The sequence below is a fragment of the Aethalodelphis obliquidens genome, unplaced genomic scaffold, assembly GCF_003676395.1.
Source record: "Aethalodelphis obliquidens isolate GAN/ISIS:26980383/991018 unplaced genomic scaffold, ASM367639v1 scaffold66, whole genome shotgun sequence".
NCBI classification, from domain to species: domain Eukaryota; kingdom Metazoa; phylum Chordata; class Mammalia; order Artiodactyla; family Delphinidae; genus Aethalodelphis; species Aethalodelphis obliquidens.
Window position 1 is genome coordinate 9613434 of NW_020838010.1, and position 26810 is coordinate 9640243.

General features: G+C 40.8%; 1 protein-coding gene across 1 annotated transcript in view; it reads left to right on the forward strand.

Moving 5' to 3' along the window:
• The window catches only part of IL13RA1 (interleukin 13 receptor subunit alpha 1), a 62349-nt gene that overhangs the window by 9949 nt on the left and 25590 nt on the right, over positions 1 to 26810 (forward strand). The window contains exons 3-6 of the mRNA XM_027089616.1: positions 2693 to 2831; positions 4601 to 4721; positions 22947 to 23134; positions 25862 to 26013. Coding sequence (XP_026945417.1) covers positions 2693 to 2831; positions 4601 to 4721; positions 22947 to 23134; positions 25862 to 26013 — 600 coding nt within the window. The remainder of the gene's footprint in view (positions 1 to 2692; positions 2832 to 4600; positions 4722 to 22946; positions 23135 to 25861; positions 26014 to 26810) is intronic.

Genomic DNA, 26810 nt, shown 5'->3' on the forward strand with positions numbered 1-26810 from the left:
CTTCTGAGAAAGGATTAGCAGTTGGGAAAGCTGCGATCTAGCCAAATGAACTTTGGTCTTGAGGGGGAGGGATCGGTTCAGGACTCTGGCCTTGATTTTTGATAAATTTTCAAAGGACCCCAGATTCTCTGACAGGTGGAACATAATGTCATACAGCAGCTACCAGTGCAATGAGTCACCACAGCCGAAAGTCACATGGGAGCGATCACACATACTTCATCAAGATCTTCTGGGAGGGATTTAGTTCCTTGTCTGATACAGAGAGGTGCACTTGACTTGGCAATCATTGACAATTGGGGTTCCTACTTTATTCATGCCAATTTAATATTATTTGCCTTGAGCTTTGAAAGAGATTTTTTAAAAGTATTTTATCTTTCCCCCTACCATGTCTTTTCTAAGTTATTTTTTTATTCATATGCCCAAAACAAAAGGTTCAGGTTTAGGGCTTCCCTGATGGCGCAGTGGTTAAGAGTCCGCCTGCCAATGCAGGGGCCACAGGTTCAAGCCCTGGTCCAGAAAGATCCTACATGCTGCGGAGCAACTAAGCCCGTGAACCACAACTACTGAGCCCACGTGCCACAACTACTGAAGCTCGCATGCCTAGAGCCCTTGCTCCGTGACAAGAGAAGCTACCGCAATGAGAAGCCTGTGCACTGCAACGAAGAGTAGCCCCCACTCGCCGCAACTAGAGAAAGCCCGCGCGCAGCAATGAAGACCCAACACAGCCCAAAATAAATAAATTAATAAAGGGTCTGAATCAATAACCGATTAACTTTGAAAATGAAGTTTTTTTTAAAAAAAAAGGTTCAGATTTAGATGCTAAAGTATGTTTTTACTTTAAGAAATTCCATTTATTAAAAATACTTGTGTAATAAAACTCCTCAGCCCTCTCACTGGAACAATATCTAATATAAGAGAACTGGGATTTTTCCATAATGATTCTAATTTATGGCATTTGACCGTACATTTTCCCCCGGGTGTCCTCAGAGGGCAAATGCAGCTTCCACACAAGAGTTATCAAGGATTCTTGGGTCAGGGTGGCTCCTTCAGGGGTATATGGGACTTCTGCTTAGTAAAATTGTGTGGTTGGTGAAATTTGCATTCGGAGCTTTCCTGCCACCATTACCAACAATCCTTGTTTCCTCAGCACACATTCATCAATTAAGGGCCAGCTTCCTTACTTCGCCATGAGAGCTATAATGGTGAAACATTCTCGAGAGCCTTCTCTTGGCTCAACTGGTATGTTCTAGTCCTGTAGGCAGCGACTATATGGAAAGCCAAATGATAAGTAGGTTTCTTGGCAAGGAATCAGGAATTTGTTGTGAAAATGTACTTGACTCAGAATAGCTGGAGGCCCCACTGAAGGTAGGCAGGGCTTTGCTCTGGGACAAAAATAATCAATGTCCATGGAGCTGAATCACCCTCTCTTTTCTCCCTGTCAGAATTTTGTTTGCAGGCATTTCTTTTTCTCTTCCTCCAGGGCTGACCAGCTAACTCCTTTTTTAGAGTGCTTTCTTGCCTGGGCCTAAGAGCTGTTCGGTCTGTACAAAGTGTTGTTTCTTCCCCATGTCTTTGCTGTGGCTCGTTAATTGATTTGCTGGCTACCTCTCAGAGGACATCCTTGTGCCTGGTTTTGAGAGTCTCTCGCAGTTGCCCTCATGCTCAGTTGGCAGCAGGCATGTGAAATGGCAGAGTACCCCTTAGGGTGGTAGATAAAGGTAACTCTGACAAAATTTCCCTTCATGGCTGTCAGCTCGTATATAAAAGGAAGTGCTGTCTCCAACTTGAGTCAGAAACTATTGCAAAACAGGAAGCCCCTTGGAGCTCTGATTAAAAGTGGCTCTGTTCTTAATTATCCCAACTCTGTCACCTTGGAAAATGTTAATTTCCTCAAGAGCCTTTAATCTCATTATTCTAAATCATAATAACCAGGCTTGTGATTGTTATCCGTAAGCCGTGTATAAGTTGGCTTTCTGTGGTTCCACAAAACTTATCTACCTTTTAGAATAAGAGCGTGCTATACTCAGTGCATATAATATCAACCCTTATAATTCATATGTGTATATGAGATAATCAAAATGGTCAAACAGTGCAGAAAGGTGTTTCCTGAAAAGTCTCCTCAGCCCTCAGGCTCCCCTTCTTTACTTCCTCTCCTCAGAGGTGACCAGGATTGCCAGATTCTTAAAGCAGTCCTTTTTACCTTGATCTTGATGTTATACTGCATCTACTTGGAATTGAATTTTGATAAGCTTATTGTGTTTCCTTTGAAATTGCTCTTAGATATATGTGTTAGCATGGTAGGTTTGTAGTAAATGTCATGATGTGTATACATTGAAAATGCAGGAAACTGTCTTTTATCTATGCCATGGTTTCTCAATGGTGGCACTACGGACATTTGATGCGGGATAATTTTTTGTTGTTGGGGGAGGGAAGGCTGTCTTGTGCATTATAGGATGTTTGGCAGCATCCTTGGCCTCTACCCAGTAGATGCCAGTAGCAGCCCCCTCCCAAGTTATGACAACGAAAAATGTTCTTAGACATTAACAAATGTCCCCCAGGAGTGGGAGAACAGAATCACCCGAAGCTGAGAATCACTGAACTGTATACCATTTGATAACTTTCCATTTTCTTTACACAACTGTATTTCTGTGTGTTTGCTACTGCAATGCCTTTTTAAATTTCCTTATCTTAGAAAATTGCTCCAGAAACTTATCGTTCAAAAGAAGTGCCCCTGAATGAGAGGATTTGTCTGCAAGTGGGGTCCCAGTGTAGCACCAACGAAAGTGAGAAGCCTAGCATTTTGGTGGAAAAGTGCATCTCACCCCCTGAAGGTAACAGCTAAAAACACTGTCTCTTGGCATTTAGAGAATAAATCCAAATTATCCATATGCTTATGTTCAGTGTTCATTAATTCATTTAATTTTCAAACATTTGTTGAGTCTAATAAGTGTCAGGCACTGGTACTAGATGCTGACGACACACCAACAACTGTCAGGACATCTCTGCCTTTGAGGTGCTCACAGCCAACTTGAATAACAATGCCTGATAGTTATAGACCACTTAATAATTTGGAAAGTGACACACACACACACACGCCTCTCCCCTAAATAGAGCTTCGCAAGCTTATTCGGTGAAATGAGCAAAGGCATGTATTATTACCCTGATCTATTTTGTGAGGAAGAAGGGAACTGAGTGAGTTGCTGTAGATCTTCAGGTCCCAGGTCCAGTACCTTAAACAAATGAAAATATTGATAGTGTCTCACTCATTATATAGAGAGATTAGATTGATATACAGGATGTATTTGGGGAAAGATGTTAAAAGAGGAAAGTGGGCATGTTGGCCCAGCTCTGACTCAAGACTAGCCCTAGAAAAAGCTGTCAAGTAGTCAGCTTGATCATTGTTCCCAGCTCTTATGTTACATGCAGGGAGTAGCATATACTCAGGAAGAGCAGGGCTACCAGAGCCCAGATGTCCAAGTTTAAATCTCAGCTCTGCCAGCTTCTAGTTGTGTGACCTTAGGCAGATCACTTAGCCCCTTCTCTCTTCAGTTTCCTCACCTGTAAAAAGGGATGATGATAGTACTTATCTCCCAGGAATGTTGAAAGGATTACGTCAATCAGTACACATGAGGTGCTGAGAATACTGCCTGGCAGACAGTAAATGCTAGATACATATTATCTATTCACATCATGTTGCCCTTTGGTTGGGCAAGGTCCCATCTCCTACCTCCAAACCTTAACACTACATGACTTGTTTTCTAGACCGTTCTCTCTACCTGTATGCACAGATCAAAAGTATATGAAGTAATATTTGTAAAGTTATAAAATTCAGTACTGCTAGGAGGCTGGGAGCATGGTTTACAGCAAGTTACCTCCCCTATACTCGTTTCTTGAGGACTTTAATAATCTGAAAGAAACTAAATTGTATTATGACGAAAAGGTGGGTGGTGATGGCTCAGCACAGTACGCCTTTAAGGAGCACGAGGGATAACAGGTTTGAATTTTAAACATAGGCATTTAATTTAGAGACGTGATGTCTTAACTTAAAAGGCTTTATAAAGGTAGAGATTTCAGATCATCAAGATTTTAGGGCTCCTTAGGCCATAACCCCCAATAGACAGCTACTAAGAGTTACGTTTTGCTTACCTTTCCCCAAATTGCCTCAGGAGGAAGGTTTGTTTAATTTTTAAAACAAGGTGTGTCAGTATTGCTCGAAAGACAAGGTAAAGTATAACTCAGAACACTTGTTTTTTTTTTAAAAGACAGGTAGATATAATGGTTGTTTATATTTTCACATTCATTTGGGAAATTCCATAGTCATTTCCTATGACTGAAATGTTTGACCTTCAGACTCTCTCTCCAGTTAGGAATACAGGAGTTAGGGTCCCTCAGTGATAGTAAAGAGAGAAAGTTGTGAACAAATTAGATTTGGGTTTTCTTCCGCCTGGGTGCCTTCTGGGTCAAATGGGGTGAGAGGTTAGGGATTAGCTTTCCGGAGAAGCAGCCGGAAGCACGCTTGCCATCCCCCAGCCCCTAGAGTGACTGGCCAGCTCGCAGGGCAAGGAGACGAGGGTCCTAAACTCTTGGCTGCATATTCCAGGCGATCCTGAGTCCGCTGTTACTGAGCTACAATGCATTTGGTATAACCTGAGCTACATGAAGTGCTCTTGGCTCCCTGGAAGGAATACAAATCCTGACACTAACTATACTCTCTACTATTGGTGAGTATGCACAGGAGACTTACTGGAGAGGGACTGACTGTGATTGCATTGGGAGCCTTTGCACCTAACCTAGTTAAAACAAACCCCAAAATGGACCAGCCTATTCTTTTCTACACATTGCTTCATGGAAAATGCGTCTGCTTTTGGTGTCTCATTTAAAAAAAAAACAAACTCTTAAAAAATAATTATAGATTCCATATATATACGTGTTAGCATACGGTATTTGTTTTTCTCTTTCTGACTTACTTCACTCTGTATGACAGACTCTGGGTCCATCCACCTCACTACAAATAACTCAGTTTCGTTTCTTTTTATGGCTCAGTAATATTCCATTGTATGCTAACACATATATATGGAATCTAAAAAAAAAATGGTCATGAAGAACCTAGGGGCAAGACGGGAATAAAGACGCAGACCTACTAGAGAATGGACTTGAGGACACGGGGAGGAGGAAGGGTAAGCTGGGACGAAGTGAGAGAGTGGTAGTGTGTATATGGACATATATACACTACCAAATGTAAAATAGCTAGCTAGTGGGAAGCAGTCGCATAGCACAGGGAGATCAGCTCGGTGCTTTGTGACCACCTAGAGGGATGGGATAGGGAGGGTGCGAGGGAGACGCAAGAGGGAGGGGATATGGGGATATATGTATACATATAGCTGACTCACTTTGTTGTAAAGCAGAAACTAACACACCATTGTAAAGCAATTATACTCCAACAAAAATGTTAAAAAAATTACAGATCCGCAAAATTAAATTGCAAAAATATATACAAAGAGATCTCATCTACCCTTCACCCAGTTTCTTCCAATGGTAGCATCTCATATAACCAGAGTGCAATATCAGAACCAGAAAATTGACATTGGTACAGTCCACTGACCTTATTCAAATTTCACTGGTGTTCCGTCCAGTTATTTGTGTGTGTGTGTAGGTCTATGCACTTTTATCATATGCATAGGTACAGAATAGCTCCATTACCACAAGGATCCCTTGAGTTGCCCTTTTATAGCTACACCCACCTCCCTCCTGCACACCCTCTCCCCACACTCCTCTCCCCCAAGTCTCTAACCTCAGTCATTTCAAGAGTGTAACTGGAATGGAATCATACAGCATATAACTGTCTGAGGCTGACTTTATCTTTTTTAGCCTCTGCATAATACCCTGGAGATCCATCCAAGCCGTTGTGTGTATCAATAGTTCATTCCCTTTTCTTGCTGAGTAGTGTTCCATGCTATGGATGTATTGGTTTGTTTAACCTTTAATTCACTGAAGGATATCTCGAGTGTTTCCAATTTTTTGCAAGTATGAATAAAACTACTATAAATATTCATATTCAGGTTTTTATGTGAATATCACTTTTCAGTTCCCTGGAATAAATGCCTTAGGGTGTAATCGCTGGATCATATGGTAATTGCATATCTAGTTTTATAAAAAAAAACCCTGCCAAACTATTTTCTAGAGTGGCTGTACCGTTTTACATTCCCATCAACAATGTCTGAGTGATTGGTATCTACCTCTCAAAGGGAAACTTAAATCATTCCCAGGGTTAAAAAGTAGTTTAGTTCCCCACAAAATAACTTACATTTCATGTTTGTGACTATATCTACAAAATTTGTTAAAATTTTCTTTCTTTTCTAAATTAATCTTTCATCATTTCTTTTCTTTAGAGCCTAGAATTTTTTTTAATTTTTAAATTTACTTTTATTTGTTTTTTTATACAGCAGGTTCGTATTAGTCATCGATTTTCTACATATTAGTGTATACATGTCAATCCCAATCACCCAATTCATCCCACCACCACCGCCACCCCCCACCACTTTCCCCCCTTGGTGTCCATACGTTTGCTCCCTACATCTGTGTCTCTATTTCTGCCCTGCAAACCGGTTCATCTGTACCATTTTTCTAGGTTCCACATATATGCGTTAATATACGATATTAGTTTTTCTCTTTCTGACTTACTTCACTCTGTATGACAGTCTCTAGATCCATCCACGTCTCAACAAATGACCCAATTTCATTCCTTTTTAGGGCTGAGTAATATTCCATTGTATATATGTGTCACATCTTCTTTATCCATTCGTCTATTGATGGGCATTTAGGTTGCTTCCATGACCTGGCTATTGTAAATAGTGCTGCAATGAACATTGGGGTGCATGTGTCTTTTTGAATTATGGTTTTCGCTGGGTATATGCCCAGTAGTGGGATTGCTGGATCATATCGTAATTCTATTTTTAGTTTTTTAAGGAATCCCCATACTGTTCTCCATAGTGGCTGTATCAATTTACATTACCACCAACAGTGCAAGAGGGTTCCCTTTTCTCCACACGCTCTCCAGCATTTGTTGTTTGTAGATTTTCTGATGATGCGCATTCTTACTGGTGTGACGTGATACCTCATGGTAGTTTTGATTTGCATTTCTCTAATAATTAGTGATGTTGAGAAGCTTTTCATGTGCTTCTTGGCCATCTGCATGTCTTCTTTGGAGAAATGTCTATCTAGGTCTTCTGCCCATTTTTGGATTGGGTTGTTTGTTTTTTTGTTATTGAGCTGCACGAGCTATTTATATATTTTGGTGATTAATCCTTTGTCCGTTGATTCATTTGCAAATATTTTCTCCCATTCTGAGGGTTGTCTTTTCATCTCGTTTATGGTTTCCTTTGCTGCGCAAAGGCTTTGACGTTTCATTAGGTCCCATTTGTTTATATTTGTTTTTATTTCCATTACTCTAGGAGGTGGATCGAAAAAGATCTTGCTGTGATTTATGTCAAAGAGTGTTCTTCCTATGTTTTCCTCTGAGAGTTTTATAGTGTCTGGTCTTACATTTAGGTCTCTAATCCACTTTGAGTTTATTTTTGTGTATGGTGTGAGAGAGTGTTCTAATTTGATTCTTTTACATGTAGCTGTCCAGTTTTCCCAGCACCACTTATTGAAGAGACTGTTTTTCTCCATTGTGTATCCTTGCCCTCTTTGTCATAGATTAGTTGACCATAGGTGCATGGGTTTATGTCTGGGCTTTCTATCCTGTTCCATTGATCTATGTTTCTGTTTTTGTGACAGTACCATATTGTTTTGATTACTGTAGCTTTATAGTGTAGTCTGAAGTCAGGGAGTCTGATTCCTCCAGCTCCATTCTTTTCCCTCAAGACTGCTTTGGCTATTCGGGGTCTTTTGTATCTCCATACATATTTTAAGATTATTTGTTCTAGTTCCGTAAAAAATGCCATTGGTAATTTGATAGGGATTGCATCGAATCTGTAGATTGCTTTGGGTAGTATAGTCATTTTCACAATATTGATTCTTCCAATCCAAGAACATGGTATATCTCTCCATCTGTTGGTAACATCTTTAATTTCTTTCATCAGTGTCTTATAGTTTTCTGCATACAGGTCTTTTGTCTCCCTATGTAGGTTTATTCCTAGGTATTTTATTCTGTTTGTTGCAATGGTAAATGGGAGTGTTTCCTTAATTTCTCTTTCAGATGTTTCATCATTAGTGTATAGGAATGCAAGAGATTTCTGTGCATTAATTTTGTATCCTGCAACTTTACCAAATTCATTGATTAGCTCTAGTAGTTTTCTGGTGGCATCTTTAGGATTCTCTATGTATAGTATCGTGTCATCTGCAAGCAGTGACAGTTTTACTTCTTCTTTTCCAATTTGTATTCTTTTTATTTCTTTTTCTTCTCTGATTGCCATGGCTAGGACTTCCAAAACTATGTTGAATAATAGTGGTGAGAGTGGACAACCTTGTCCTCTTCCTGATCTTAGAGGAAATGCTTTCAGTTTTTCACCATTGAGAATGATGTTTGCTGTGGGTTTGTCATATATGGCCTTTATTATGTTGAGGTAGGTTCCCTCTATGCCCACTTCTGGAGAATTTTTATCATAAATGGGTGTTGAATTTTGTCAAAAGCTCTTTCTGCATCTATTGAGATGATCATATGGTTTTTATTCTTCAATTTGTTAATATGGTGTATCACATTGATTGATTTGCATATATTGAAGAATCCTTGCATCCCTGGGATAAATCCCACTTGATCATGGTGTATGATCCTTTTAATGTGTTATTGGATTCTGTTTGCTAGTATTTTGTTGAGGATTTTTGCATCTATATTCATCAGTGATATTGGTCTGTAATTTTCTTTTTTTGTAGTGTCTTTTTCTGGTTTTGATATCAGGGTGATGGTGGCCTCATAGAATGAGTTTGGGAGTATTTCTTCCTCTGCAGTTTTTTGGAAGAGTTTGAGAAGGATGGGTGTTAGCTCTTCTCTAAATGTTTGATAGAATTCACCTGTGAAGCCATCTGGTCCTGGACTTTTGTTTGTTGGAAGATTTTTAATCACAGTTTCAATCTCATTACTTGTGATTGGTCTGTTCATATTTTCTATTTCTCCCTGGTTCAGTCTTGGAAGGTTATACCTTTCTAAGAATTTGTCCATTTCTTCCATTTTATTGGCATAGAGTTGCTTGTAGTAGTCTCTTAGGATGCTTTGTATTTCTGCGGTATCTGTTGTACCTTCTCCTTTTTCATTTCTAATTTTATTGATTTGAGTCCTCTCCCTCTTTCTTGATGAGTCTGGCTAATGGCTTATCAATTTTGTTTATGTTCTCAAAGCACCAACTTTTAGTTTTATTGATCTTTGCTATTGTTTTCTTTGTTTCTATTTCATTTATTTCTGCTCTGATCTTGATGATTTCTTTCCTTCTGCCGACTTTGGGTTTTGTTTGTTCTTCTTTCTCTAGTTCCTTTAGGTGTAATGTTAGATTGTTTATTTGAGATTTTTCTTGTTTCTTGAGGTAGGCTTGTATAGCTATAAACTTCCCTCTTAGAACTGCTTTTGCTGCATCCCATAGGTTTTGGATTGTTGTGTTTTCATTGTCATTTGTCTCTAGGTATTTTTGATTTCCTCTTTGATTTCTTCAGTGATCTCTTGGTTATTTAGTAATGTAGTGTTTAGCCTCCATGTGTTTGTTTTTTTTACATTTTTTTCCCTGTAATTCATTTCTAATCTCATAGCATTGTGGTCAGAAAAGATGCTTGATATGATTTCAGTTTTCTTAAATTTGCTGAGGCTTGATTTGTGACCCAAGGTGTGATCTATCTTGGAGAATGTTCCATGCGCACTTAAGAAGAAAGTGTAATCTGCTGTTTTTGGATGGAATGTCCTATTAATATCAATTAAATCTATCTGGTCTATTGTGTCATTTAAAGCTTCTGTTTCCCCTTATTTGTCCTTCTTAGCTCAGACATCACTTCCCTTCCAGAAAGCCTTCCTTGACTTCTCAAGGCTAGATATGTCCCCAGTCATCATGTACCACAGTATTTGGCACCTTCCTGTGTCATAATACTCAGCACATTGTGTTGCATTTCCTGTTTACTTAGTGGTCACCCTTCCCAGACTGCCATCTCCCTTGAGAGCACGGGCTGTGTCTTGTTTCCCCCTGTGCCTGATACGTGGTAGGTGCTCCATAAATAGGTTTTGAATGTTTGGTAGGATCCAAAGTTAAACAACATTCAGGACTGGGGTGAGGACTTAGAAGGGAGGGATAAACAACTCAAGAGCGTTATAGTTGATGAATAAAAACAGAGGAGGATTGAGTACATCTGCCACCCGAAAGAACTGCTAGTGAAAGGGACCGAGAACTAAGCCTTAAAAGGAGTAGCCTGGCCCTGATGATGTTGTGGTGAAGTCTAGAGAAAGCTGTTACTATAGGCTTTTTTTTTTTTTACATCTTTATTGGAGTATAATTGCTTTTCAATGGTGTGTTACTTTCTGCTTTATAACAAAGTGAATCAGCTAACGTATACATATATCCCCATATCTCCTCCCTCTTGCATCTCCCTCCCACCCTCCCTATCCCATCCCTCTAGGTTGTCACAGAGCACCGAGCTGATCTCCCTGTGCTATGCGGCTGCTTCCAACTAGCTATCTGTTTTACGTTTGGTAGTGTATATATGTCCATGCCTCTCTCTCACTTTGTCACAGCTTACCCTTCCCCCCTCCCCATGTCCTCAAGTCCAGTCTCTACATCTGCGTCTTTATTCCTGTCCTGCCCCTAGGTTCTTCAGAACCTTTTTTTTTTTTTAAGATTCCATATATATGTGTTAGCATACAGTATTTGTTTTTTGCTTTCTGACTTACTTCACTCTGTATGACAGTCTCTAGGTCCATCCACCTCACTACAAATAACTCAATTTTGTTTCTTTTTATGTCTGAGTAATATTCCGTTGTATATATGTGCCACATCTTCTTTACCCATTCATCTGTCGATGGACACTTAGGTTGCTTCCATCTCCTGGCTATTGTAAGTAGAGCTGCAGTGAACATTGTGGTACATGACTCTTTTTGAATTATGGTTTTCTCACGGTATATGTAATCCCAGTAGTTGGATTGCTAGATCATATGGTAGTCCTATTTTTAGTTTTTTGAGGAACCTCCATACTGTCCTCCCTAGTGGCTGTATCAATTTACATTCCCACCAACAGTGCAAGAGTGTTCCCTTTTCTCCACACGCTCTCCAGCATTTATTGTTTGTAGACTTTTTGAAGATGGCCATTCTGACTGGTGTGAGGTGATACCTCATTGTGGTTTTGATTTGCATTTCTCTAATGATTAGTGATGTTGAGCATTCTTTCATGTGTTTGTTGGTAATCTGTATGTCTTTGGAGAAATGTCTATTTAGGTTTTCTGCCCATTTTTGGATTGGGTTGTTCGTTTTTTTGATATGGAGCTGCATGAGTTGCTTGGAAATTTTGGAGATTAATCCTTTGTCAGTTACTTCATTTGCAAATATTTTCTCCCATTCTGAGGGTTGTCTTTTGGTCTTGTTTATGGTTTCCTTTGCTGTGCAAAAGGTTTTAAGCTTCATTAGGTCCCATTTGTTTATTTTTGTTTTTATTTCCATTTCTCTAGGAGGTGGGTCAAAAAGGATCTTGCTGTGATTTATGTCATAGAGTGTTCTGCCTATGTTTTCCTCTAAGAGTTTTATAGTGTCTGGCCTTACATTTAGGTCTTTAATCCATTTTGAGTTTATTTTTGTGTATGGTGTTAGGGAGCATTCTAATTTCATTTTTTACATGTAGCTGTCCAGTTTTCCCAGCACCACTTATTGAAGAGGCTGTCTTTTCTCCATTACATATTCTTGCCTCCTTTGTCCAAGATAAGGTGACCCTATTTGTGTGCATTTATCTCTGGGCTTTCTATCCTGTTCCAATGATCTATATTTCTTTTTGTGCCAGTACCATACTGTCTCGATGACTGTAGCTTTGTAGTATAGTCTGAAGTCAGGGAGCCTGATTCCTCCAGCTCCGTCATTCTCTCTCAAGATTGCTTTGGCTATTCAGGGTCCTTTGTGTTTCCATACAAGTTGTGAAATTTTTTGTTCTAGTTCTGTGAGAAATGCCATTGGTACTTTGATAGGGATTGCATTGAATCTGTAGATTGCTTTGGGCAGTATAGTCATTTTCACAATGTTGATTCTTCTAATCCAAGAACATGGTATATCTCTGTATCTGTTTGTATCACCTTTAATTTCTTTCATCAGTATCTTATAGTTTTCTGCATACAGGTCTTTGGTCTCCTTATGTAGGTATATTCCTAGGTATTTTATTCTTTTTGTTGCTGTGGTAAATGGGAGTGTTTCTATAATTTCTCTTTCAGATTTTTCATCATTACTGTATAGGAATGCAAGAGATTTCTGTACATTAATTTTATATCGTGCTACTTTACCAAATTCATTGATTAGCTCTAGTAGTTTTCTGGTAGCATCTTTGGGATTCTCTGTGTATAGTATCTGTCATCTGCAAACAGTGACAGTTTTACTTCTTCTTTTCTGATTTGGATTCCTTTTATTTTTTTTTCTTCTCTGGTTGCTGTGGCTATAACTTCCACAACTATGTTGAATAATAGTGGTGAGAGTGGGCAACCTTGTCTTGTTCCTGATCTTAGTAGAAATGGTTTCAGTTTTTCACCACTGAGTACGATGTTGTAGGTTTGTCATATATGGCCTTTATTATGTTGAGGTAAGTTCCCTCTATGCCTACTTTCTGGAGAGTTTTTATCATAAATGGGTGTTGAATTTTCTCAAAAGCTTCTTCTACATCTATTGAAATGATCATGTGGTTTTTCTCCTTCAGTTTGTTAATATGGTGTATCATTTTGATTGATTTGCATATATTGAAGAATCCTTGCATTCCTGGGATAAACCCCACTTGATCATGGTGTGTGATCCTCTTAATGTGCTGTTGGATTCTGTTTGCTAGTATTTTGTTGAGGATATTTGCATCTATGTTCATCAGTGATATTGGCCTGTAGTTTTCTTTCTTTGTGACATCTTTTTCTGGTTTTGGTATCAGGGTGATGGTGGCCTCGTAGAATGAATTTGGGAGTCTTCCTCCCTCTGCTATATTTTGGAAGAGTTTGAGAAGGATAGGTGTTAGCTCTTCTCTAAATGTTTGATAGAATTCGCCTGTGAAGCCATGTGGTCCTGGGCTTTTGTTTCTTGGAAGATTTTTAATCACAGGTTCAATTTCAGTGCTTGTGATTGGTCTGTTTATATTTTCTGTTTCCTCCTGGTTCAGTCTCGGGAGGTTGTGCTTTTCTAAGAATTTGTCCATTTCTTCCAGGTTGTCCATTTTATTGGCATATAGTTGCTTGCAGTAATCTCTCATGAACCTTTGTATTTCTGCATTGTCAGATGTTACTTCTCCTTTTTCATTTCTAATTCTATTGATGTGAGTCTTCCCTCTTTTTTTCTTGATGAGTCTGACTAGTGGTTTATCAATTTTGTTTATCTTGTCAAGGAACCAGCTTTTAGTTTTATTGATCTTAGCTATTGTTTCCTTCATTTCTTTTTTTTTTAATATCTTTATTGTGGTATAATTGCTTTACAATGGTGTGTTAGTTTCTGCTTTATAACAAAGTGAATCAGTTATACATATACATATGTTCCCATATCTCTTCCCTCTTGCGTCTCCCTCCCTCCCACCCTCCCTATCCCACCCCTCCAGGCAGTCACAAAGCACCGAGCCGATATCCCTGTGCCATGCGGCTGCTTCCCACTAGCTATCTACCTTACGTTTGTTAGTGTATATATGTCCATGCCTCTCTCTTGCCCTGTCACAGCTCACCCTTCCCCCTCCCCATATCCTCGAGTCCGTTCATTTCTTTTTCATTTATTTCTGATCTGATCTTTATGATTTCTTTCCCTCTGCGAACTGTGGGGTTTTTTGTTCTTCTTTCTCTAATTGCTTTAGGTCTAACGTTAGGTTGTTTATTTGAGATATTTCTTGTTTCTTGAGGTAGGATTGTATTGTTATAAACGTCCCTCTTAGAACTGCTTTTGCTGTATCCCATAGGTTTTGGGTCATCGTGTTTTCATTGTCATTTGTTTCTAGGTATTTTTGATTTCTTCAGTGATCTCTTGGTTATTTAGTAGTGTATTGTTTAGCATTCATGTGTTTGTATTTTTCACAGATTTTTTTTTTCCTGAAATTGATATCCAGTCTCGTAGCATTGTGGTCAGAAAAGATACTTGATATGATTTCAATTATCTTAAATTTACCAAGGCTTGACTTGTGACCGAAGATATGATCTATCCTGGAGAATGTTCCATGAGCACTTGAGAAGAAAGTGTATTCTGTTGTTTTTGGATGGAATGTCCTATAAATGTCAATTAAGTCCATCTTGTTTAATGTATCATTTAAAGCTTGTGTTTCCTTATTTATTTTCATTTTGGATGATCTGTCCATGGGTGAAAGTGGGGTGTTAAAGTCCCCTACTATGAATGTGTTACTGTCGCTTTCCCCTTTTATGGCTGTTAGCCTTTGCCTTATGTATTGAGGTGCTCCTATGTTGGGTGCATAATTATTTACAGTTGTTATATGTTCTTCTTGGATTGATCTCTTGATAGTTATGTAATGTCTTTCTTTGTCTCTTCTCGTTGTATTTGTTTTAAAGTCTACTTTCTCTGATATGAGAATTGCTACTCCAGCTTTCTTTTGATTTCCATTTGCATGGAATATCATTTTCCATCGCCTCACTTTCAGTCTGTATGTGTCCCTAAGTCTGAAGTGGGTCTCCTGTAGACAGCATATGTACGGGTCTTGTTTTTGTATCCATTCAGGCAGTCTGTGTCTTTTGGTTGGAGTATTAAATCCATTTAAATTTAAGGTAGTTATCAATATGTGTGTTCCTATTACCATTTTCTTTATTGTTTGGGGTTCGTTATTGTAGGTCCTGTGTTTCCTGCCTAGAGAAGTTCCTTTAGCATTTGTTGTAAAGCTGGTTTGTGGTGCTGAATTCTCTTAGCTTTTGCTTTTCTGTAAAGGTTTTAATTTCTCCGTTGAATCTGAATGAGATCCTTGCTTGGTAGAATAATCTTGGTTGTAGGTTTTTCTCTTTCATCACTTTAAATATGTCCTGCCAGTCCTTTCTGGCTTGCAGAGTTTCTCCTGAAAGATCAGCTGTTAACCTTATGGGGATTCACTTGTATGTTACTCGTTGTTTTTCCCTTGCTGCTTTTAATATTTTTTCTTTGTATTTAATTTTTGATAGTTTGATTAATATGTGTCTTGGCGTGTTTCTCCTTGGATTTATCCTGTATGGGACTCTCTGTGCTTCCTGGACTTGAGTAACTATTTCCTTTCCCATATTAGGGAAGTTTTCAACTATAATCTCTTCAAATATTTTCTCAGTCCCTTTCTTTTTCTCTTCTTCTTCTGGGACCCCTATAATTCGAATGTTGGTGAGTTTAATGTTGTCCCAGAAGTCTCTGAGACTGTCCTCAATTCTTTTCGTTCTTTTTTCTTTATTCTGCTCTGTGGTAGTTATTTCCACTATTTTATCTTCCAGGTCACTTATCTGTTCTTCTGCCTCAGTTATTCTGTTCTTGATTCCTCTAGAGAATTTTTAATTTCATTTATTGTGTTGTTCATTGTTGTGTGTTTCATCTTTAGTTCTTCTAGGTCCTTGTTAAATGTTTCTTGCATTTTGTCTTTTCTATTTCCAAGATTTTGGATCATCTTTACTCTCATTACTCTGAATTCTTTTTCAGGTAGACTGCCTATTTCCTCTTCTTTTGTTTGGTCTGGTGGATTTTTACTTTGCTCCTTCATCTGCTGTGTATTTCTCTGTCTTCTCATTTTTCTTAACTTACTGTGTTTGGGGTCTCCTTTTCACAGGCTGCAGGTTCATAGTTCCCGTTGTTTTTGGTGTCTGCCCCAATGGGTGAGGTTGGTTCAGTGGGTTGTGTAGGCTTCCTGGTGGAGGGGACTGGTGCCTGTGTTCTGGTGCATAAGGCTGGATCTTGTCTTTCTGGCGAGCAGGACTGCATCCGGTGGTGCGCTTTGAGGTGTCTGTGACCTTATTATGATTTTAGGCAGCCTTTCTGCTAATGGGTGGGTTTGTGTTCCTGTCTTGCTAGTTGTTTTGCATAGGGTGTCCAGCACCGTAGCTTGCTGGTCGTTGTGTGGAGCTGGGTCTTAACGTTGAGATGGAGATCTCTGGGAGAGCTTTTGCCATTTGATATAACGTGGGGCCGGGAGGTCTATGGTGGACCAATGTCCTGAACTTGGCTCTCCACCTCAGAGGCACAGGCCTGATACCTGGCCGGAGCACCAAGACCCTGTCCGCCACACGGCTCAGAAGAAAAGGGAGAAAAAGAAAGAAAGAAAGAAAAAGACATAAATAAAGTTATTGAAATAAAAAAATTAAAATATATTATTAAAAATATAAAAGTAATAAAAAGAAGAAAGAAAGAGAGAAGAGAGCATCCAAACCAAGAAACAAATCCAGCAATGATAACAAGCGTGAAAAACTATACCAAAAAAATGGGCAGACAGAACCCTAGGACAAATGGTAAAAGCAAAGCTATACAGACAAAATCACAGAAAGAAGCATACACACACACACCCACAAAAGGAGAAAAAGGAAAAAAAAAAATATATATATAGAAAAAAGGAAGAGGGCTTCCCTGGTGGCGCAGTGGTTGAGGGTCCGCCTGCCGATGCAGGGGACACGGGTTTGTGCCCCGGTCCGGGAAGATCCCACATGCCGCGGAGCAGCTGGGCCCGTGAGCCATGGCCGCTGAGCCTGCGCCTCCAGAGCCTGTGCTCCACAAAGGGAGAGGCCCAAAAAGGGAAGGGCCCCCGAACAAAAAAAAAAAAAAAAAAAAAAGGAAGAGAGCAACCAAATCAATAAACAAACCTACCAATGATAGTAAGCTCTAAATACTAAAGTAAGATAAACATAAAACCTGAAACAAATTAGATGCAGATAGCAAACCCCAAGTCTACAGTTGCTCCCAGAGTCCACCACCTCAGTTTTGGGATGATTCGTTGTCTATTCATGTATTCCACAGACGCAGGGTGCATCAGGTTGATTGTGGAGCTTTAATCCGCTGCTTCTGAGGCTGCTGGGAGAGATTTCCCTTTCTCTTCTTTGTTCGCACAGCTCCTGGGGTTCAGGTTTGGATTTGGCCCCGCCTCTGCTTGTAGGTCGCCTGAGGGCGTCTGTTCTTCGCTCAGACAGGATGGGGTTAAAGGAGCCGCTGATTCAGGGGCTCTGGCTCGCTCAGGCCTGGGGGAGGGAGGGGTGCAGATGTGGGGCGAGCCTGCGGTGGCAGAGGCCGGCGTGACGTCGCACCAGCCTGAGGCGTGCCGTGCGTTCTCCTGGGGAAGTTGTCCCTGGATCACGGGACCCTGGTAGTGGTGGACTGCACAGGCTCCTGGGAGGGGAGGTGTGGATAGTGACCTGTGCTCGCACACAGGCTTCTTGGTGGCTGTAGCAGCAGCCTTAGCGTCTCATGCCCGTCTCTGGGGTCCGTGATGATAGTCCACGGCTCGCACTGTCTCTGGAGCTCATCTAGGCGGTGCTCTGAATCCCCTCTCCTCGTGCACCCCAAAACAATGGTCTCTTGTCTCTTAGACAGTTGCAGACTTTTTCCCAGAGTCCCTTCCGGCTAGCTGTGGTGCACTAGCCCCCTTCAGGCTGTGTTCATCTAGCCAACCACAGTCCTCTCCCTGGTATCTGACCTCCAAAGCCCGAGCCTCAGCTCCCAGCCCCACTCGCCCCTGCGTGTAAGCAGACAAGCCTCTCGAGCTGGTGAGTGCAGGTTGGCACCAATCCTCTGTGCAGGAATCTCTCCACTTTGCCCTCCACACCCCTGTTGCTGCGCCGTCCTCCATGGCTCCAAAGCTGCCCCCCTCCGCCACCCGCAGTCTCCGCCAGTGAAGGGGCTTCCTAGTGTGTGGAAACCTTTCCTCCTTCACAGCTTCCTCCCACTGGTGCAGGTCCCGTCCCTATCCTTTTGTCTCTGTTTATTCTTTTTTCTTTTTCCCTACCCAGGTACGTGGGGAGTTTCTTGCCTTTTGGGAGGTCTGAGGTCTTCTGCCAGCGTTCAGCAGGTGTTCTGTAGGAGTTGTTCCACATGTAGACGTATTTCTGATGTATCTGTGGGGAGGAAGGTGATCTCCACGGCTTACTCCTCTGCCTTCTTGAAGCTTTCTCTCCAGTATCCCCTCTTGATGAATAAATTACAAAAAACTGGCCCGACCAAGTAGAAAGGCATTCTTCTTCCTCTGGGCTGAAACGTTCTGGGCTGATGCAGTGTCTTGCCAAAGCTGACAGCAGATGGTGCTCGGGCTGGCTTTCAGCCCTTAGTTCATGCCTTGGTGCAGGGGATAATCTACAGCTATGGGAGGTGGCGCAAGAAGCCATCCTCAGAGAGTGGGGGTTCGCTGGCACCCGGGGTGGGGGGAGCAGGCATCAGTAATACCACTTCTTGTCATACATGTTCCCAGAGTTGGTCATCAGCGTGGATGGACTCTTTCTGTAACAAAGACCTGTGCTGGCCAATACAAGGGCCACTAGTCACACATGACTGTTTACGTTTTAATTTAAATTAATTAAAATTAAATCGAATTAAAACTTCAGTTGCTCAGTCTTAGTAGCCAATTTCACATATGGCTAGTGGCTGCTGAATCAGACAGCACAGATCTCAAACGTTTCCACAATCCCAGAAAACGTTGTTGGACGGTACTGGTATAAATTCTGTATCTTTTGCCCTTACTACCCCGCAGCTTATTCGTTTCTGGAGCCACACTGCCTTGGTTCAAATCCTGGCTCTCTTTCTTATTAGCAGTGTGATTTGGAGGTAGTCACTTCTCTCTGAGCCTCAGTTTTGTAATCTGTAAAATGGGGGTAGTAATAATAGTGCTACCTCTTAAGGATGTTGTGAGGGCTGTTATATGAAGAGTGTTGAGAGTTGTGCCTAACTGCTAACATTTATAGAGTAAGCACGCAATACATGGTGGCTATATTGTTTTTTTATTATTCATCCCCACTCCCTTGCAGATGTAGCCAGTATACATAGCTGGCCTCTCGCCCAACGTCGCATAATTAGCGCCTAGCCCATACCTCTTCCTCCCTGCTCTCCCCTAGAGAGGTCCTTTCCAATCAAAACCACAAAAGAAAGACATGTGGCTCATTCATAATCAAGCACTCAGAATTGGTTTAGGTACCAGTTTAAATCTTGCCAAACAAACTGCAGGAGACTGTTTCCCTAATCACCAGTCAGAAAACGGGGAGTCATTTTGAAGCCCCAGGGCAATGACTTGAAGTCCTGCAGGGATAGTCTGGCATTTAAGGGAGCCTGACCTTAATAGCTACAGACTAGCCATGCCAATGAATTTTCGGGAATTTCTTACCGTATTAATCATCTTCAGAGTGGGGAAATAGTCTTTAATTTGTCCATTTCCTCCTTATGTCTACAGTATGATTCTGTGGATTCCAGTGTTTGATTTTTAACAGGAAGCACTTGAATGCGTCCTATCTTAGGTTATCATCTAATCTTTCACAAAATTTTGAAAGTTGTCTATTCAAAACCGATATTTTTCCTTTCGCTATTTTTTTTCTAAAGAACAACAAATTTTTTTTTTAATTTCATATCTGGGGTCCATGAGCATATATGAAATACTCAGGGTACAAAAATGAAAAAGGAATCTCAAAGGTTCATTATTGAAAAAAATTTAACTTTCTACATAGTTTTCTTTAGTTATGTAAAAATAATGTCATAAGTTTCTTCAGTTTTTTATTTTTGGCTGTGGGTGGAAAACATTTCAGGCCTGTCTGATCTAAAAGCTAGTCATGGCTGTAACTGAGCTTTTAAAAAACTGTTTCATTCATGAACCACAGGGGCCTACAACCACAAGAAAAATCTTATGTACTATCTCTTAAGGGACAAGGTCACTTTCTATATTGAAGCATTTCTTTGCACAGCTTTTGAAGAACTAAATACATTAGATCTGAATTTTTGTTTTCTTTTTCAAAAACGACATTATTTACAACAGTTCTAGGTTTACAACAGAAGTGAGAGGAAGGTACAGAGATTTTCCATATACCCACTGCCCCCACAATTAATAGCCTCCCCCGTTATCAACATTCCCCACCAATAGTACATTTGTTCCAATTGATGAAGCTACACTGATACATCATAATCACCCAGAGTCCATAGTTTACATTAGGGCTCACTCTTGGTGTTCTACATTCATGGGTTTGGACAAATAAATGTATGACATATATCCATCATTATATCATACAGAGTATTTTCATTGCCCTAAAAATCTTCTGTGTTCCACCAATTCATCTCTCCCCTACCTCAACCCCTGGCAACCACTGATTTTTTTATCCTCCATGGTCAACCACTCATCTTTTTACTGTCTGCATAGTTTTGCCTTTTCCACAATGTCATATAGTTGGAATCATACAGTATGTAGCATTTTCAGATTGGCTTCTTTCACTTAGTAACATGCATTTAAGGTTCCTCTATGTATTTCAGAGCTTGATAGCTCATTTCTTTTTAAGGCTAAATAATATTTTGTTGTCTGGATGTACCACAGTTTATTTATCCATTTGCCTACTGAAGGACATCTTGTTGCTTCCAAGCTTTGGCAATGATGAGTAAAGCTGCTTTAAACATTTGTATGCAGGTTTTCGTGTGCACATAAGTTTTCAGCTCCTTTAGGTAAATACCAAAGAGCACGATTGCTGATCATATGGTAAGAATATGTTTAGTTTTGTAAGAAACTGCCACACTGTCTTCCCAAGTGGCTGTACCATTTTGTATTCCCACCAGCAGTGAATGAGAGTTCCTGTTGCTCCACATCCTTGTCAGCATTTGGTGTTGTTGGTGTTCTGGATTATGGACATTCTAATTGGTGTGTAGTGGTAACTTGTTGCTTTAATTTGCATTTCTCTGGTGACATATGATGTGGAACATCTTTTCATATGCTTATTTGCCATCCATATATCTTCTTTGGTGGAGGGTCTGTGAAGATCTTTGGCCCATTTTTTAGTTGGGTTGTTTGTTTTATTGTTGAGTTTTAAGAGTTCTTTGTATATTTTGGATAACAGTCCTTTATCAGATGTGTCTTTTGCAAATATCTTCTCCCGGTGTGTGGCTTGTTTTCTTATTCTCTTGGTATTATCTTTTGCAGAAGTTTTTAACGTTAATGGAATTCAGCTTATCAATTATTTCTTTTAAAGATCATGCCTTTGATGTTATATCTAAAAAGTCATCATCACACCCAAGGTTGTCTAGCTCTTCTCCTGTGTTATCTCCTAGGAGGTTTATAGTTTTGCATTTTACATTTAGGTCTGTGATCCATTGTGAGTTTAAGTTTAGTTTTGTGAATAGTGTAAGGTCTGTGACTAGATTCATTTTTTTTGCATGTTGATGTCCAGTTGTTCCAGCACCATTTGTTGAAGAAACTATCTTTGCTCCATTGTCTTGCCTTTGCTCCTTTGTCAAAGATCAATTGACTGTATTTGTGGGAAAGATCTGAGTTTTATAAGAATGGATTTTGCAGCACAATCCCCTGGAGAATTGCTGTCAAAATGCTTATTCCTAGGCCCTGGACAAAACCTTCTAAGTAGGGTTCTCTGGGAGAAGGTTTGAGGAATCTGAATTTTTAAAATGAGCACAGATGATTCTGAAGTAAACAGGTGAAGGGTTTGGGACTCTTTACTCTTAGTTCATTTTCTAAATTGTCTTCCTTTTCTGCAGAACCTTTGCACAGCTCCCCTTGTGACTGATAATGTAAGGGTTGACTCTGTGTCTTCTGCCAGTTACTATAAAACAGAGTCCTTTGATAGTCTAGACAAAAAAGTGTAATGAGGACATTGTCTGCCTGCGCTGTGCTAGATGATCATTGGGGAAAGGTATATGTAGAGGTTTTTTGAAATGGGAAGCAAGATACCAGCATTTAGAACCACACAGTGGAGTAAGGCACTTAGAAAGCGATTGTGTTCTGGAACATTGATCTGGCACTGGTTGGAGGACACTGATAAAGTCAGAGAGGTCAGTCTGGAGAAGCCATGAAGCCTCAAGTGATGAGGACCTGAAACAGGATGAGGGGAATTTCATAGGAGAGAAGCCCAGAAGCTTTGCAAAGGAAGAAGTAACGAAATTTGGTGATAGAATGTAGGGAAAGCGAAGAGAGGTGATTGCAAAGGCTCTGATCGAGAAGCCCAGAGAAACTGAGTTCTGACTGATGGAAACTGGGGTGGTTAGAAGAAAAGGCAGTTTGGCAGGGAAGAGGGGGCATCCGTTTTGGCTGCTGAATTTGAGGTGGGTGGAACACTCAGGTGGAGCAGTTAGGAATCTGGGACTAGCTCCAAGGCGAGAGGTCAGGATTAGGGAAATCCTCAGTGCAGAAATTCTAGTCAAGGGGTGGAAGTGATAAATGGGTGAATGGATGAGGGAGTAAGAAATAGAGAGGGATATGCAGCGGGCTGAGGACCGGATGTGAATCCTCTGAGAATAGGAGAAGGGAGAGGAGCAAGCCAAGAAAACAAGGAAGGAGCAGGCAGAGGGCCCAGAGGAGAGCCATGGGATTGAGCAGATGAGGCATTTTCAGGAAGCGTAACATTTCTCATCCTGACCTCATGCCATCTCCCATACAGAAGAGGAAGAAGAGTCAGGACTCTTCTAGTTTCTCTAACTATTGAAAGTACCAATATTCATGAAAAAGGATCATTCACTTCTTCCTAGAGTATGAAATGGAGCCACATTATAAAATAGGGCTTTAAAAAATGCTACCCTGCCAGTTTGCAAATATGGACATCTTCAGTCATTTAAAAACAACCAAACAAATAAACTTCTACCTTTGTTTCTTGAATATCTGGTTAAAAATAATGCAGAAGGTTGTCTTATTTTATCTTGCAGGCACAGCAGCCTAGGAAAAGTTCTTCAGTGTGAAGACATCTATAGAGAAGGTGAACACATTGGTTGTTCCTTTGCTCTGACTAAGGTGAAGGATTCCAGTTTTGAACAACACAGTGTCCAAGTAATGGTCAAGGACAATGCAGGAAAAATCAGACCATCCTTCAATATAGTGCCTTTAACTTCTCATGGTACGTTTTAGAAGTCCTCTAAGGCAGTGTGGATAAAAGTGTTATTTTTTTTGAACATCAATAGAAATAATAAAAAATGATGATTTTTGGTTTGAAGATCTTCCCAGAAAAAAAAAGGGACTATATTTATGTATATATTTCTTCGCTCCTTTTTAAAGAAGCAAGCTTGGAAATTCTCATATTTATCGAGCACACATGCCACATGCTTTATCCTTGTTTACTTATGAGTACACTGAGCCTTAGAGCAAGTAGTCAGTTGCAGAACCGAGATTAGGACCTGGGCTCTGTGACTCAAGATCTCCAGAGGATGCTGCTGCAGAGTAAATGTGACTTAATATAGTTCCTGGATAATCTGCCTCTTAGTTAAAAAAAAGCTTAGACTGGAGGTGGAGTGATCAGGGGTGATATTCAAACTGTCTAACATTCTGGGTGACCCAGGCACTGATCAATCAGAACAACCAGTGCAGCTGAGTTTCAGCCCACTAGAAAGAGTCCTCAACTTAAAAACTTAAGAGACCTGCTTAAGGTCCTAGCTTCTTCACTTTGGACAAGGCATATACACTCTAAGTGCTTCCTCATCTGTAAAAGGGGGTACACAGTTCCTCTTGACCTCAAAGGATTGTTGTAAGGTCCAAATGATGTGAGCTGTATAAAAGCGTTTTGTAAGTCTCTATAGCAGAGTAGTGTAAGCGTCACGTTTATTTATTTGTTGTGATATCCCGACAGAGAGCTCAGATTCTGGCTAAGTGGTACACAGAAAATTTATAGGCAAATAATCATGAAGTGACAGAGGTTTCCAAGTCTGAGTAGAACACTGTTTACCGCCGCTTCAGACAGCCATGGAAATGAATTCTAGTAGTGCACGCAGGGTAGCTTAGTTTGTAGGCCGGGGCGGGGGGTTGGGGTGCGGGGGGGTGTGCGGAAACTTGCCAAGTAGGATCATCTGAAGCAAAGACCTTCTCTGCACCCCCCCGCCGCCCCCCGGCTTGGCAGGTTGTCCTTCTTGGACCTTTTAAAGCTCATTTTGCTGCTCTTCTTCCTAGAGATTAGTGGTGATATAAAGGGAGATCCTGGGCTTCCCTGGTGGTGCAGTGGTTAAGAATCCGCCTGCCAATGCAGGGGACACGGGTTCGAGCCCTGGTCCGGGAAGATCCCACATGCCACGGGGCAACTAAGCCCGTGCGCCACAACTACCGAGACTGTGCTCTAGAGCCTGCGAGTCACAACTACTGAGCCCGTGTGCCACAACTACTGAAGCCCGTGCTTCATGCTCTGCAACAAGAGAAGCCACCGCAATGAGAAGCCCGCGCACCGCAACGAAGAGTAGCCCCCACTCGCCGCAACTAGAGAAAGCCTGCACGCAGCAATGAAGACCCAAGGCAGCCAAAAATAAATAAATTAATTAATTAAAAAAATAAATAAAGGGAGATCCTTCTCAGCTAGAAGATGACATTGTCAAGTTGTTTTCTGTTAATTATCCATTCTCTTTTGTTGCTCGGTCTTAAGCATAGTTGACTCCTGAAAAACTAAATTGACTAGGCTAATTTTTTGTTTTTTACTTTCTTTTAAATTGTGGTTATAATTATATAACATTAAATATACCATCTTAACCATTTTCAAGTGTACAGTTCAGTAGTGTTAAGTATATTCACATTGTTGTGCAATGTATCTCTAGAACTTTCCCATCTTGTAATACTGAAACTCCAAGCCCATGAAACACTAATTCCCCCTCCCCCTGTCCCCCTCCTCCCTCCCCCAGCCCCTGGTAATCACCTTCCTACTTTCTGTTTCTATGACTGACTACTTTAGGTACCTCATATGACTGGAATCGTACAGTATTGGTCCTTTTGTGATGGACTTATTTCATTTAGCATAATGTCCTCAAGTTTCATCCATGTTGTAGCATGTGACAAAATTAGGCTGTTTTTTAATGTTTAATATTCATTTATTTATTGGCTGCGTTGGGTCTTAGTTGCAGCATGCGGGCTCATTTGTTGTGACACTCGGGCTCCAGAGTGCGTGGGCCCTGTAGTTGCAGCACGCGGGCCTAGTTGTCCCACGGAAAACTATGCTAATGTTTTTTTTGTTTTGTTTTGTTTTGTTTTTTGCGGTATGCGGGCCTCTCACTGTTGTGGCCTCTCCCGTTGCGGAGCACAGGCTCCGGATGCGCAGGCTCAGCGGCCATGGCTCACGGGCCCAGCCGCTCCGCGGCATGTGGGATCTTCCCGGACCGGGGCACGAACCCGCGTCCCCTGCTCCGGCAGGTGAACTCTCAACCACTGCGCCACCGGGGAAGCCCAATGCTAATGTTTTAATTGTGGTCTTTGATTGGCATAAGTGAGTGTCGCCTGGGGAAACCGCTTGTACCTGATGCTCCTTGGTACCCATCATGTAGAGGCATATCTGGACCTACGCACTTCTTTTCTTTACCCTCCTTGTTGCAGCTAGATGTCCTGATTATACCCCAGCCATGTCCTAAGCAGATGCAGATCAGAGTTCATGTCATCTGGCAGACACCCCAAAGATGTTCCTTAGATACATTTACTAGGCGCCCTATATTAATCGTGGCTAATCAGAAATTCTAGAACTGTATGTCTGATCATGTAAGGCCATTAAAAGCATCAGCCCTATTTTGATTTACTCTGTGACCTTCATTGTCTCTACCCATATGTGTATCTCATCAAAATAAACTCTGGAAGCTAATTTGTATTCTTCTATTTCTATCAGTGAAGCCTGATCCTCCACATATTAAAAATCTCTCCTTCCAAAATGGTGACTTATACGTGCAATGGAAGAATCCACAGAATTTTTATAGCAGATGCTTATCTTATGAAGTAGAAGTCAATAACAGCCAAGCTGAGACACATGATATTTTCTACGTAAGTTTTTTTTGATAGTTGTTATTTAGATATTTTTCTTTCACTTGAATTTCTTACAGTGTAATAAATTGAAATATCAGTGAAATGTAGCTCTTAGATTTCTCATCTGATGATGATGGTGATGATGATGATGATGAAACTTCTCTGAAATAGAGTATGGTGAAAGGTTTGGCAGTTTATGGTAGCATCGGCTGCAAGATTCCAGCCATTCATTAATTCATTTGTTCAAAAAATTTTTATTACGTGCCTACCATGTGCCAGGCGCTGTTTTATGTGCACATGACACCTGACGAAAAGAATTTTTTTCCCACGAAGCTTACCTACTAGAAAACAAGTGTGTAAACGAGCAAGCTAATTTTAGAGAATGAATGTTATGCAGAAAATTAAATGGGGGTGATGGGAAGTCCTGAGGGAATATTAGGTAGGGTAGTCATCCGAAGCGATGACACTTGAGATGCACAGGAGCTAGCCATTTGACGATCTGGGGGCGGAGGGGACAGCATGTACAAAGGCTCCGAGGCAGGAATGAACTTGGCATGTGTGAGAAAAAGGAGACTGGTGTGACCGAAATATAGTAGGAAGAGATGTCTGAGCCTGAGGCTGGGGTCAGATTATGTGGATACCTGGAGGCTCCAGTACAGCCATTCAGTTTTCTTGGAGTTTGTGGCAACTAAAGTAGTCAGTACTGAGTAGTCAGTATTTTTTGGATTATGTACATTTACGCTATTTGTAATCTAATACAAAACATGCTAATTAGAGGTCACTGTGGGGCACTGGGCATAACTGGATGTGGCATA